General features: G+C 43.3%; 1 protein-coding gene across 8 annotated transcripts in view; it reads left to right on the forward strand.

Annotated features, from left to right (window-relative positions):
- Positions 1-174: 174 nt before the first annotated feature.
- DZANK1 (double zinc ribbon and ankyrin repeat domains 1) overlaps positions 175-15049 on the forward strand; it is a 74346-nt gene continuing 59471 nt past the window's right edge. For 2 of the 8 annotated variants that reach the window (XM_049699118.1, XM_049699123.1), the window contains exons 1-5: positions 177-444; positions 2296-2474; positions 5691-5844; positions 12486-12600; positions 14000-14096. In XM_049699118.1, coding sequence (XP_049555075.1) covers positions 2366-2474; positions 5691-5844; positions 12486-12600; positions 14000-14096 — 475 coding nt within the window. In that variant the 5' untranslated portion in view covers positions 177-444; positions 2296-2365. Of the gene's footprint in view, positions 445-2295; positions 2475-5690; positions 5845-12485; positions 12601-13999; positions 14097-15049 lie in introns of all 8 variants that reach the window. The other 6 variants (XM_033429391.2, XM_049699122.1, XM_049699119.1 and 3 more) reach the window with 6 other exon arrangements.

Genomic DNA, 15049 nt, shown 5'->3' on the forward strand with positions numbered 1-15049 from the left:
CGAGCCTGGTTCCCCTATTCTGAGTTGGGACGCCACCTTGTAGCACTTTCCAACCTCTGTGAGGGCAAGTTCTCGGTCGCCTACGGTGAAGCCTGACGAAAGGAGCTCGAGTCGGGTACCAGTCTCCGGGCCAAGCGCAGGGGCGGGGCTAGTTGCTAGGAAGCCGGGTTCCTGCCAATCACCTGCCCGACTCTCAGGTGGCGGGGCGCGGCTCGCAGCGTCTTTGGTAACCCGGACCGCTGTGAAGGAGAGGACGAAGGACAGTGAGCGGTGGGCTGCCTGCGTGGGGGGCTGCGGAGGTACTCCGGGGTTCCCAATCGGGTCCCGGTGGCCGGAGGAGAAGGAGGAGGACGGCAGCCCTCACTCCTGCTGAGAGGTAGCGGACGTCCTTGGGTGCACCTGAAGGACGGGGACAAGGACCAGGCGCGGTTCCGGATGCGGGCGGTGAGGGAGCAGTCTGGATGGAGGGGTTGCGGGGTAGGGGATGCTGTTGACGCCACACTGACATTTGGGCCTAACGGATCGGTCTACTGATTGATCTTCTTCGCTCGGGGCCCACTGGCCTACCCACTGGCAGCCTTCCAAGGGCAGCTCCTAGTCGCCGCATGAATTATTCCCTCCCCAAATGTTTTTATTTTGAACTAGTTTTTAACTGTTTTTATTTTAACTATCTCTCACTTAAATGAAAGTGTGAGGACGGGCAAGCTCCAGAGTCCATCCCTTCTGTAGGGGCCGTTGCTCCACTATCTATATCTGTATCTGCAATTTAAATTCTTAGCCTCCGACCTGGAACTGTCCAACCAGGCATTAAGTTCACTGCTTAAGTTTAGTTATCCCACCTTTGGGTTATATTCTGTGACAAACCTCAAACCACAGAGATGTTCAGGGCAACATTATTTATTTTAAATTTTTTTTTTTTTTTTTTGGTCGTGCCTCAGACTTGTGGGATCTTAGTTCCCCGACTGGGGATGGAACCTGGGCCCTCTGCAGTGAAAGCATGGAGTCCTAACCACTAGACCGCCAGGGAATTCCCAGGGCAACGTTATTTAGAATAGCAAAACCCAAAACTAAAAAGAAACTAGTAAATGCCTAAATGTCCAATCACAAATTGATAAATAAGATTATATAAGTACTTGGAAAATTGTAAATAATAGTGGAGGGTGCAAGAAGTACACTATAAAATTCGAGTTTTAATATAGATTTTAATTGAGTAAAACCTATGCATCCATTATCATTGAAATTTGAACAGACCATCGGAGATGTAAATGGTTGCTGTATTAAGGTGTGGGGGTTTTTTTCCCCCTGAATCCTTTATGTATTAATAATTATGAGCCCCCCCCCAAGAAAAAGATCCCTAAGGCCTCCATACTTGTACTTAATTACTTATAAATACAGTAGATGGAGTGGGAGACTTTTGTGTTTTTTTGCTCACTGTTTATATCCATGCTAGCTTTCTTCCGGCTGAGGCGTGATCCTCTGCCATCCTTCTAAAGTTTCTTTTGCAGCTTTCACGTGCAAGAACCAATTGGTGACAACTGCAGGGCTTTGAACCTGGAGCTCTCCCAGAGGAGTTGGCTCTAAATTAACATTTCATGCTACATACAGAGTTACTTCTGTTCCTCTTGTGTGCTGACTTGCCTGAAACCAAGAGAGGTGGCAGAAAAATGCGGTAATGATCCAGGGGTTGCTCAGGTCAGGTCATCAGTGATGGTCTCTGCTCTGATGAGTTCACTTAATTTGTCCATTTAAAAGAATTTTGTGCCCCCATCCCATACATTCATGCTTTTTCTCCCAAAGTGAGGTAAATATTTAGATAATCAAAACCCCACACCAGATCTCAACAGCAAAAATACAGCTGAAACAATAATTATTTCAATTAAAAATGATATTTGTGGGCTTCCCTGGTGGCGCAGTGGTTGAGACTCCGCCTGCCGATGCAGGGAACACGGGTTCGTGCCCCGGTCCGGGAAGATCCCACATGCCGCGGAGCGGCTGGGCCCGTGAGCCATGGCCGCTGAGCCTGCGCATCCGGAGCCTGTGCTCCGCCGCGGGAGAAGCCACAACAGTGAGAGGCCCGCATACCGCCAAAAAAAAAAAAAAAAAAAAGATATTTGTATTAACACAACATTGTAAATCAACTATACTTCAATTTAAAAAAGACAAAAAAAAAAAAAACCCAAAGAACTGGGATGAGTCTCCCAAAAAATAAACATGATATTTGTAGATAATGGATTAACAGTATTCTCTTTAGTTTTTACTGGTCTCACTGTATTTGAACGAGGTGCTTCTCTTCAGTGTTTGTGTTCAAATATAGGTGCCCATTGGAATTTATTTTCATCCACTGTTTTTAATGTAAGGAGGGGAAATGACGGCTGGTTCAGTGTGTGTCCCTCAAATCATTCCCCTGCGGGTGCCTCAGCCTGGAAAAGCCAACCATGAAATTGATAACAACACGCTTTTGGAAATGAAATCAGGTAAGAATCAAATATACTTGAAATCATTTAAAATAACGCTGCCATATTCTTTATATTCATCTGGTTGTTGATTTATCTCTTCACATGTTTTCTATAATCAGGATCTTGGGAAGTTTGTAAAACTTCCAAAATTTGAAACAATGGTAGTTTATAGAGTGGTAACCAACCTTCCATTTGTGTGGGTAATAGTTGTAGCAATGCCTTGACTCACCTTAGCCAAGGGAGAATTTCCTGATGCTTCCCCAGACTTTCCCAGGATTCTCATTATTTTTCTGGGATTTCAGTTTGACCTGCTAACACAGGCTTCCCAGTCAGACAGGTTGGAGAGTGAATCCTGGCTTTGAGAACTTCTAGTGACCTTCAATACGTTGTCGTGCCTTTATAAGTCTCAGCTTCCTCACTGTAAGAGAGTGATAGTATTATCTACTGTTTACAGCCATTGTGAGGTTTAATGAATCGATATGTGATGTGAGGGGCACAGGGTCTGTCACATGGTAATGCCAAAAGAAATCTTAGCTATTTCTGCAGAAATAAAGCAGTGAATGCATTTCCTATTAATGCCAGGAATACACACACACACACACATACACATATACATATATAATTAACATAAGGAGAAGGAAAAGTTTTATAGATAGAACATATGAACAAATACTTGTTTAAAACAGACTCTGACTTGCAGCCACATGGATGGACCTAGAGATTATCATATTACATGAAGTAAGTCAGACAGAGAAAGACAAATATCATATGATATCACTTATATGTGATACAGATGAACTTATTTACAAAACAGAAATAGACACACAGACATAGAAAACAAACTTATGGTTACCAAAGGGGATAGCAGGAGCGGGGGAGATAAATTAGGAGTTTGGGATTAACATATACATACTACTATATATACAATACATAAACAAGAAGGAACTTCTGTATAGCACAGGGAACTATACTCAATATCTTGTAATAGTCTATAATGGAAATGAATCTGAAAAAGAAACAAATAGTATACATATGTATAACTGAATCACTTTGCTGTATATGTGAAACTAATACAACATCGTAAATAAATTATACTTCGATTTAAAAAAACAGACTCTGAGACTCCAGTTATGTATTTTAATAACTAATGTGCATACAAACTGTTTATCTGTATCGATGGTGTGACACCTGGGCTTCCTAGACTAAGAGTTCCAACTAAGAATATATTACGTTATACTGTATCTCCCTTTATCTTAAAAGCCAATATTATTTTCAAAAATTCTCAAACCAAAATACAAGTCTTAGTATATGTGCCCATAACCCTCAGGAGAAGTTGGGTGATTATTGACAAATGATGACAGGATATCCAAATTCTCTAATATTGAAAATGTCTAATAAATAAAAGATTCTACAATTCAATGACAAAAATAATAATAACCCAATAGTAAAATGGACAAAGGATGTGAAAGAACACTTTATAGGAAAGGAAATACAAATATCTTTTAAACATATGAGAATATGCTTCTACTCATCCCTTCACCAGCTTGCTGAGCAGACCTTTTCCCCTGCTTTTTTTTACTCCCTTGCATTTAATCACCACTTAACAGATTATATGTAATTTTTTGTTTGTTTACTGCTTGTGTGTTTTTCCCAAAACGGAAGCTCTATGACAGCGGGGACTTTGGTCGTTGGTGTATCCCCAGTGTCTGGAACAGTGTCTGGCATGTAATAGGTACTTGGTAAATATTTGTTGAATGAATGAGTGAATCTTACTCAAAATGTAAGAAATGTGAGTTAAAACTATGAGATACTTTTTTTTTAACCTAGGAAAATATAAAAGAAATATTGGCAAAAATAAAAGAAAAAATGGTCACACACAATATGGCTGAGATTGTGGGTAAACACGCACTTCCGTGCCTTGCTGATAGCAATGTGAATTGTTTCACTGTCTGTGGAGGGAAGTTCGGCACCGTTAACCAAAATTACAAGTGCCCGTAGCTTTTGACTCAACAGTACGAGTTCTACACATTTTACAGATGTACTTATAAAAAGAACTCTTTATAGGGTTATTCATTACAATGCTTGTAATAGCAAAAGAAAAAGAAAAAGAAAGAAAGAAAAGGAAAGAAGACAGTTTAGATGTTCATCTGTAGGGATTGGCTGTTTGCCAATGATTCATCCATAGAAAGACAGAATACAGTACAGCCGTAATGAAGAATGGGGATGCCTTTATGTACCAATATAGGGCAATATCCAAGACAGATTGTTAAATGAAAAGAGAAATGTGTAGAACAGGGTATGATAAGCCACCATTTGTATATAAAGAGAGGGGGGAGCGCTTCTCTGGTGGCGCAGTGGTTGAGAGTCCGCCTGCCGATGCAGGGGACGCGGGTTCGTGCCCCGGTCCGGGAGGATCCCGCATGCCGCGGAGCGGCTGGGCCCGTGAGCCATGGCCGCTGGGCCTGCGCGTCCGGAGCCTGTGCTCCACGGCAGGAGAGGCCACAGCAGTGAGAGGCCCGCGTACAGCAAAAAAAAAAAAAAAAAGGGAGGGGGGAAAACTATGTACATATATGCTTGTATGGATGTAAACTATTTTTGGAAGGATAGCTGATATTATTGGTTGCCTTTGGGCAACTTATGTCAGGGGTGGGAGGGAGAGTTTTCACTGTATATCCTTTTCTGACCTTTTGAATCTTGGATCATATGTATTTTTTACCTTTACACATGTTCTAAGAAATGTAGGAATCATTTACCTAGTCCAAATAAAATATAACAAAAGCATTTCTTAAGCAATGCTCCAAGAATGAAAAATTAGCTTCTGCTTTCTAAGTAGGCATTGCAGTTTTAAAATTCACCCCTGCTTGATTTGTATCGTTGCTCTATTGGGGAGGCAAAATACCATAGTGGTTCAAGAGCATGGCCTATGGATCCAACCTCCCATAAGTCAAACCACAACTCTGCTGTTATTTAACAAGTTTCTTAACGTCTCTGGGACTCAGTTTCCTCATCTGTAATGTGGGTATAAAATAGGACCTATCATAAGGTTGTACTGATAAAATTAGCTAATTCATGTAAAGCACAGTGCGTGGCACAAAGAACTCAATTATTGTTAGTTATTGTTATTCATTTCTACAGTACATTAAAAAAAACTCATTAAATAACTGACCCATAGGTGTTATTCAGGGACTTGCTACTTTAATGTTAATTCCAGATATCCTCTTTTGGGTTTTTCAGACACCCCAGATGTCAACATATATTATACCCTGGATGGCAGCAAACCTGAATTCCTAAAGAAAATTGGTTATGGTGAAAACACTACGTTGAAGTATATGAAGCCTATTACTCTGCCTGATGGAAAAATACAAGTTAAAGCTATCGCAGTGTCTAAGTAAGTTAAGAGCATAATGATTAAGATAATTTGTATTTATTATGTTTTAATTTTATTAATTTCAATGAGAATCAGTTCTGGATTAGAAGTACACTAAAGAAAAAGTTATCTTAATTTCAGCACATATCTGTAACTTTTTTGTTTTGTTTGTCCTCTGTTGAGTTATACTGTAAAGTACACAAATCGTAAGGGTACAGCTCAGTGAAGGCTATGTATATTAATACTGTTTTTAGTTTGAAATCCACATTGGGATTTTGGGAAGGAAGAGCCTTTTCAGGGTTTGGGACCTCCAAAGAGATTCGCCTGGCTCTGAGGAGAATTCTGTTTTTAGTGAATGGTTCTTTTATTTCCCAGGACGTGCCTACGACCACTGTGGTTCTCCCTCTGATTTTGTATTCACTTTATTGGCCTTCAAAGCTACTGTCATTTCAGTTTGTTAAACATTAGCTACTTCACTCTTTTCTTTGTCCTTTCTTTCCTAGTCAATGATTTTTTTTTTCATTTTCAAATATAGAAACACCACTTAATTTGGTAAACTTCACTGTGGGTTGTAGAGAAGAAAACCCTCAAATGCTTTGCAGATTTGTGTGTCTGTGATAGAAGAATTATTTTGTGCAGCAAGACAGGTTTGGCCACATTTTTGGAAGACTTTTAAGCCCCAAACCAATACCTGGCTGGCCCAGTTAATTTAAACGAGACTCCAGGCTCCCCCTGCTGGCTGAACTACTGCGTGGCTTTTTGACAAGAGCTACAAGTTCTACACCAAAGATGATTGCTTAGGCATTAAAAAAATTTTTTTTAATAATAAAATAAAAATAAAACCAAACAAAACAACCTCCTTACACATTATTATTCTTTACTAAAGATTGGAATCTGTGTCTTTTCCCACTTGCCAAACCATTTCTATTGAAACAAATCATCTCAATTGTTAAAAATGAATAAGCTAATTACTCTGGTGCCCAATGCTGCAAAGCAGCCCCTTTTTTTTTTTTTTGTGGTATGCGGGCCTCTCACTGTTGTGGCCTCACCCATTGCGGAGCACAGGCTCCGGACGCGCAGGCTCAGTGGCCATGGCTCATGGGCCCAGCTGCTCCACGGCATGTGGGATCTTCCGGGACCGGGGCACGAACACGTGTCCCCCGCATCGGCAGGCAGACTCTCAACCACTGCGCCACCTGGGAAGCCCCAAGGCAGGCCCCTTTATAAGCTGCAGGTGGTCATAAAGTGAAGTAGTAGTTAATGACTATGTAGTTCAAAGGAGTTAATAAAGCTTCCAAAAGAGTCTGAAAAATAAGGGCATTGTTAATGCCTCTCACCGTCTTGCTCTGTGCCCACTAAGTGTCTGCTCTGAAAAACTGTTAGTATTTCAGATGCGCTCAGCTTAGGGAAAGTATCTATGCAAAAAATTTTTGAGTTTTCAAGGCAGAAAATTAGTGCTTCTATCCATTTGCGATAAAATAGTTCTTGAAAGGAAATGAATAAGAGCTTTGCCATACATGTGCTTTCATGTCCCCATATGTATGTCTATGACTTTCACATCAGAGAATGGTCTGGTAAGGAACACAGGTGGGCAGGAGGGGCCAGGGACTCGGGAACATCTCAGCAAAGGGAGAGGGTTTCAGGTTTGATGGTCTGTGTATTGATGGTCTAATCCAGGGTCTGCAAACGTTCTGACATCTGCCTTGATTCTTTAAAATCCTCCTTTGTGGTCAAGAGCTTCCTGTCTCTGATATCATCATTTTGTAGTGTTCTGGCAATGAACTTGCATGGTTCTCCTTTTTCTGTCAATGACCTTATATGGTGGCCAAGAAAAATCAAGCCTGGCTGAGGTAAAAGCTGCTTCAACGGAAGGTAGGTAACCGGGGGAGTCAGAGTCCCCTGAGAACAACCATTTTTCTTCAGCAGAACCAAGAGGGACTTCCCCGTTTGGCAGCAATGATTAATAAAGTAAACGTATCCGCAGGCTACCAGGGCATCCCACAGGCATCCATCTACCGCCCCTGGACCTAAAACCTTGCGTTTGCGTGGATGACAGATCCAGCTGCCATCTCCAGAGGCAGCGACAAAGGCAAGAAGACGCTGCTCGGAGTGTGGGAAAGAGGATGGAGTTTGTTGACCTGCAGATCTGGATTTTAATCCCAGTTCTATTGCCTCCTCTTCGTGTGACCTTGGCTTAAGTTATGTGGCCTTTGGCATCTCAGTTTCTTCCTTTGTCACATGAGGTTAACAGGACGCCCTTGGAAGCCACTGTGAAGGGCAGAGGTGATACACTTGGGATCAGGCAGGTGGCAGCTGTAGTGATTGTCTTTCAAATTCTTAACGAAGGGCTAACAGATTGCTGTCATGTGACCCACCTCAAAAGTCAGCCTCCTATTTGAAAAGTTCATGCCTGGGTGAATAAGCGGTTTCCATTCAACCCCTTCATGTTCCTAAACCAGAGGTTCCCAGCTGGGCATAATTTTGCTCCAAGGGGTCATTTAGCAACGTGGGGAAACATTTTGGTCGTCACGCTGGAAACGGGAGTGTGTTAGTGGCATCTGGTGGGTGGAGGCCAAAGATGCCGCTGAGCATTTTACAGTGCACAGGACAGCCCCACAGCAGCGATTACCCAGCCCCAAATATCAATAATTTCCAATAGGTTGAGAAAACCTGGCCTGGACAAGTTGCAGAATTCTTCCAGATCCAGTTTTTTCCACTCCCTTGCAATCATTCAAGTAATTATGGTGCTTTATGGAGAGGATAATAATCTTTACAGGGATAGAGCTATGAGTACTTTTTTTTTACCTTATATTGGTATTTCTAAAGATACATATTTATGGCATCTGATTCCAATCCTAGCAAAAATGTATGTGTGTTCAAATGAGATTTGGGCTCTGAGTAGAATTCCTAGCTCCAATCCCAAACCTAAGCCTTTTTTGGATTACCATCAGAAAATCCTTCCACCTAGCAGGCAGTCTGAGCTGGTTTCTGGGTGACAAGGTCTATGGGTAGGAGCCCTGGCTGGGTCCCCAAGGAAAGGGCTAGCTAGGGTGGGGAGACAACCTAGACCTTAAAAGGGGTAGAGCAAGTGGGTGGGAACCAGGCTTCTGCTCAGAGTAATGGGGCTGGTATGTGCACGTTCAGGAAGCCTGGGCATTCGCCAGGATTTGAATGGTCCCTGGATGGAAATGTTTGTGAGGTCCAGGAAGTGTCTAACTAGGAGGACAGCTGTATCTCGGATGACAGACCGTGGGCCAAAGATGAGCATTCAGATGAGATGGATGTTGAGGTGAATGAGTTAAGCAGGCATTTCATCTAAAAGACTGTCTCTATCTGCATCCACATATCTGCATCTATAAATTTGGTTTTGTTATTAAATACAAAACAAAACATGCTTCCCCAAAGTTTAGCCACCCATAAGTCACTCCAACCAGTGAACATGCAAGTACCCACTGATCATGTTATTTCTTAAATATTGTCACTCACTGATAGGTAGTGGCCGTTTAGATCAGTTGTGTATTTCTGAGAATTTTTTTTCTCCTTCTAAAAATGTGGCTTACAACCTCTGCATTGCTTAGGGTTAAACATTTCTCAACTATTTTGGAACTGATGTATATTCATTTCTGAATGTTTACTTAAAGAATTTAAAGCATTTTGGGACACATATTTACTTGAAGCTTCAAGAATTTTAAGAAATATTAAAAACCGACATGTAAGAAATCTGAGAAATTGCAAAAGAAATGTTAATGAAACAGATAAAATAAATCAAAGGCCAATATGAAAATCAATGAGCAAAGCAGACAAAGAAACACCAAAGAGAGAAGACAGCTGGCGATGTAAACAGTATTAAGTTCCTGGGCCAATCAAACAGAACCACCTGTGTTCCAGCTGTGAGCTTTCAGTGCAAATTAGTGGGAGAGAGAGTTAAACATATCAAACAAATACACCAGAGTGTGGTCACCATGATGCGGCAGGGGCTGCTGGCTCTTCCCAATGTCTGTGTTTCTCTTCTTCAAGAATCATAGAGCCCGTGATTTTTAGCCAGACATGTGTTTCCTAGAAGAAAGATATTTCCCAGTCCTCCTTGAAGCTAGCTGGAGCCATGTCACCAGGTGTGGCCAGTGGATGCATGTGGACGTGATATGGCAACTTCTGGATTGTACCCTAAAGGAAGAGGTGGGCTGTGGTTCCTGCTGGCTGGAATGTGGCTGTGGTGGGCAGCCATGTTGGGTCAGAGGACACATGCAATGTCCTAGATGTGGTGGAGCAACACGGTGGAAACTTGACCCCAGACCCTGACACCGTGGCTCCTCTGCACAGCTCTGGGTGGATTACAGCCCGTTGCTGCCCTCTTGGTTAAGCCACTGTTGTTTCAGTTCTGTGTTACAACAGCCAAGCCTGCATCCTAATACACTAGGGACACATCTCAAGCAAATACCTACAGAGAACATATTCAAGAGTACAGGTGATCAAAAAAGGCCGACAATATCAAGTGTTGGTGAGTGTGTGGAGAAACCGGAACTCTCAGATGATGCCGGTGGGAATGTAAGATGGAACAACCAAAAAGTTAAACCCACTGACCATATGACCCAGCAATTCTGCTCCTGCGTATCTATCCACACATGTGGCTAGACCGGGCCTTGTTCTTATTATGATTGCAAGAGGCCCTTAGCAATAATCATCAGGAAGATTTGAAAGAGATGAGGTTTATTACTTACAAGTCCTGGAAATTATGTGGCTCACAGCGAGGTCACAGGTAGAGAGAGAGAGAGAGACAGAGGGAGAGACAGGGATGGTGGGAGGGAGTGAGGAAGGGAGAAATCACAGACCAGAGGTTCTGCTTTTATTGGGGTTGAGGGAGGGGGCTAGGGTTCCCCGGGCTCACTCTTTATTGGTGAATTTTAAACGTAAGAGTGAGAATTTAAAGCAGGAAGAGAAAAAACAAGCAACCCAATTGGTCAGTCATTGAAACCAACCAAGGTCTCTAAGATAAAGGAGACTCCGTGGGGGTAGGTGGCCTGGATCTTTATCCAGTCCTGTGGTCGGCAGCGTGTCTACTCAAGATCGCCGCCCTTGAAGTGGATGCCTCAGCAAGCGAAGCTTAAGTCAGGCACTTGTTTGTTACAAACAAGAGAAAATCCAACCTCCAGGGCTTATACTACAAAGACTTATATGTGAACGCTCATAGCAGCATTATTTATAATAATCCAAACGTTGGAAAAAATCCAAGTGACTGTCCACTTGGCAATGGAAAAACAAACTATGGTACATCCATAAAATGGAATACTACTCAAGAATAAAGATGAATGAACTGTTGATACATGCAACGACATGGGTGAACCTCAAAAAAAAAAAAAAGGATGAATGAAAGCAGCCAGATATGTAAGACTATATTTGTATGATGACATTTATTTTGAATTTCTAGAAAAGGCAAAACTATGGAGACGGGAAGCAGATCAGTGGTTGCCTGGAGTAGGAGGTGGAAGCAAGGAAGGATGACAAACAGGCGCAAGGGAACTTTTCAGGGATGGAGCGTTCTAAAACTGGACTGCGGTGGGGGTTGCACGATTGTGTAAATTTAGGAAATATCATCAAATTATATACTTAGAACAGGTGAATTTTATGTGATGTACATTATACCTCAATAAAACTGTTTTAAAAACTAAAAAGTATAGATGAGCTTCTGGTTCTGAGTTGAAATCACAGCCAGAGTTCAGTTCTGGGCCCTCTGCATTGCTTTCTCAGTGGACTCCTGTTGCGTCCGAGGGGAGCAAGATTCATTGTGAAATATTATGAATAAATTGAGAACTTGCTGGTATTTGAGGAATAACAGTTAAAATCTCCCAGGGCAGCATATATAGTGCTACCCACAACTGGGGTACGGAAAATCCCCATGACTCATATGGAATGAATGATACATAGGTAACCCCATTCTTTGTTTTAGAATAGGTTGAGACTTAACTATGACATCTTTATGGTGAGTGTGATAGATGGTCCCCCAGAATGGCCCCCCATGAACCACGCCTCCCAGGGCAGCCCCTCCGCTTGGACCTGGGCTGGCCCTGTGACTTACTTTTGACCAAGATAACGTACCAGACATGACGCTAAGGCCAGACCACAAGAAGTGTTGCAGTGTCTGCTCTGGTCTCTCGGAACATAAATGCTGGGGGAAGCCAGCCACCGTGTAGGGAATCTGACCTCCCTGACACTTCCGTACTGTGAGGAAGCCAAGTTCACCACATGCAGAGGGAGATGGACAGAGAGGGAAGGAGAGAGCTGAATGGCCAGCCCAGGCCAGACTTGGAACACGAGGGGAGAGATCATTTTGGACCTCCGGCTGAGTTGGTCTTTGAATCGGCTCCGGCTGACACCTGACTGCAGCCACACGAGAGATGGCAACCGGTAGCACAGATGGCGAACCCACAGCTTTGTGTTCTAAGACATTATGTTTTGGGGCAGTTTGTTACATAGCAAGAGATAACCCGAATAAGAATAAGGTAGGGAAAGATTATAGAAGCTGTATTTTCGTTTCTCCAAATTTAAAATACAATAAATTTAGTCTCTAGACTAAGGGGCTTTATAGAGTCATCTTAATTTCTAGGCACCTTGTCTTTGAATCTTTGTGTAACACGCAGACCTTTTCTGTTCCGAATAATGTTCAGAGACTGGAGACAGAGTGCCATGGTAACAAAGGTGTTTCAGGTGGACTATGTACTGCCAGATACAGTCCCTTCAGAAGACAATGTGGAAAATATTCTCAAAGACCCTCCAGAGCAGGTACGTAAGGACGCTCTAAGGCATCCGGATCCTCACCGCATCCTCAGCTCCCATTCTCAGTGGTCGCATCTTCCCCTTCCTTTACCACCACAGTCATTCTGCCCATTTTCAGGTCCTTATAGTTGGGGTCAGTATCAACCATTGCAAAGTATCTTTGCTGATTTCCCACCCTTTGGCCAGTCCCTCCTCCACCCTGCCCACTGGAGATTCCTAGCAGGCATCCTTGTCTCCTGTGTCCTTACCTGTCGAAGGAAGCAGGACCCTTTAGCCTGGCATCCTAAGAAGCAGTTTCTGTCCTCAGTCATTCTTTGCCTTGTGACTCCCCTGTCTATATTCCAGCCAAACTAAACTGGGCGTCGGTGCTCCGTCTCTGCTCCCCTAGCACCAGGTCTTCTGCTTTTATAAAATGCTTTGATGCTGTGAATACTTTTCTCCCTGTCTGTCTCCCCCATGCACTATAGGCTCCCAGGTGTCAGAGAGCATGTCTGCCATACTCAGCATCTTGCACGGGGGCAGGTAGGAGAGGGCAGAGGGTGTATATTTGTTGACTAGATGCATCAGACTAGTCGAAGCCCTCAGTGGGCATGGCCTTCAATTATGGTGAAACCTTCATTGCCAAATAGCTGCAAAGCCTAATCTCTTTGGAGAATGAACTAGACCTGTCTTGAAAGGATGTTTGGGTTCTGGGCATCAGTGAGATAGATCCCAGGGTCAGAGGATGTGCCAGCCCATGGCAAGGCAACCAACCAAAAAGTCTCAGTCATGGAGGTCTTGCTGGGGGTGACGGGAAGCTTTTTGGGAATCCCTTCAGTCTAATGATTGACCAGAGGCCAGAGAGGAGGCTGTGGGAGCAGAGCAGTGGTACAGATGTTGTGTGTGGCCCACGTGTGGTCAGGGGTCTACACTGGGCAGGGGCTGAACCCACGTGTAGCAGCAGGTGCTCAGGCTTCAACCAAGCACGAGGGACTGAGCCCAAGAAGAAGGAAGTCCAGAGAGAAGCGTGTTTATGTTTCAGGGCTGTGTGTGGGCAGGTAGTGGACAGAAGTACTGTCTTGGCCTGACCCCAACCTGTCTTTGCCCCCTGGGTCTGGTGGTCCCTCTGTTACTACTCTGACTCCCATTATGGTGACATCCTGCCTGTATATGCTGCCACCTGCTTCCGGTCTTGGCCACTCAAACTGGTGGGGCTTCCCAAGCAGACAAGCTGCCCACCAAGCAGCCCAGGTTCAAAGCTGTGTGTTTCCAGGGAAAGGTGAGACAGAGGTCACTTTGTGAAAACTACTGTAAACCTTTCCAGTGAGAAGTGCAGGCTATGTCACTGTCTCTACCATGGAACTTTTAATTTTCATATCTAAATGGGCAGAATCAAGGGATTGATGTGCAATCTCTTCCCTCCTAGGAACTGAAAAATGGATTTGTTGAATCAAAAGGGAGGAAGAAATATAAGAATGTTGAAAATAAACTGGGTTGGAATGTTAACCTTGGAAAGTTTCCAGGTATGACGTGACAGGACAAAGATAAGCTTTAATATTCTAAACCACCAAACAGGTTCAGTGCTTGTGTTCTTGTCTGCAGAAGGGTTGGATAAGAAACACTGGAACAATAAAGTAAGCTGTAATTTGACTTTTAATGCTGTCCTAGCCAACAGCTTAAGACCATGAGGGATAGTGCAGCTGTCCAGCAGAGTCAGATTTATCGATTCATTGCAACGTGGGAGACCACACACCAGAGGAACCATGGGATCTCATCAACCAAAGCACAGATAACAGTTATAGGGGGAAGGGTGGAGTTAGGATGAAATTTAAATGAAAGAAGAGTTTTGATAGGCTCAAGCGAAGCAGGGCTCGGTGTGAAATGGTCCCGAGGTGTACCTCATGAGGTATGAGGTATGGACCCGAGAAGGGGACCGGGGTTCTGTTACCTTGGAACCAACAAAGATAAATGTGGAATGTGTTCAGAAACCTCTCTCTGAAGCTCTGCACCAGGGTGGAAATTGAAGCTACCTCTCTATGTCAAAGTGACTTGGGTCCTCCAGGCAAGAGTTGGATGTTTCATTCTTACTGATAAGATTTCAAATAGCAAAATTTCTGATAATCTGATTTTAGGGAACAAGGTTTCTTGGCAAGTAAGAAACAGTAGTCGCTCAAAGTGGGGGCTGTTACGACATGTTACAGCTGCAGTGTGTCCTTGGGACACATGATGTTTCCTGCTAACCTTGCAACTGGATTTATCCATTTTCCCCGGCCTGGTGTGGAATGTTGTGGAATGTCGCAGGGCAGGTTTTAGTTTTCTCAGTCTGGGCTAATTCTTTTCTTTATTGCTATTAATTTAACTGAGTGGGAGCTTCTTTGTATAATTCTACTTTAGAGAAAAAATGTGACAACAGTGGTCCCTTATTAAAAGGTTCCTAACTATGAAGACACAGTTGCATGAATGCATATATAATTAT

Source organism: Orcinus orca, chromosome 16 (genome assembly GCF_937001465.1).
Source record: "Orcinus orca chromosome 16, mOrcOrc1.1, whole genome shotgun sequence".
Classification (NCBI taxonomy): domain Eukaryota; kingdom Metazoa; phylum Chordata; class Mammalia; order Artiodactyla; family Delphinidae; genus Orcinus; species Orcinus orca.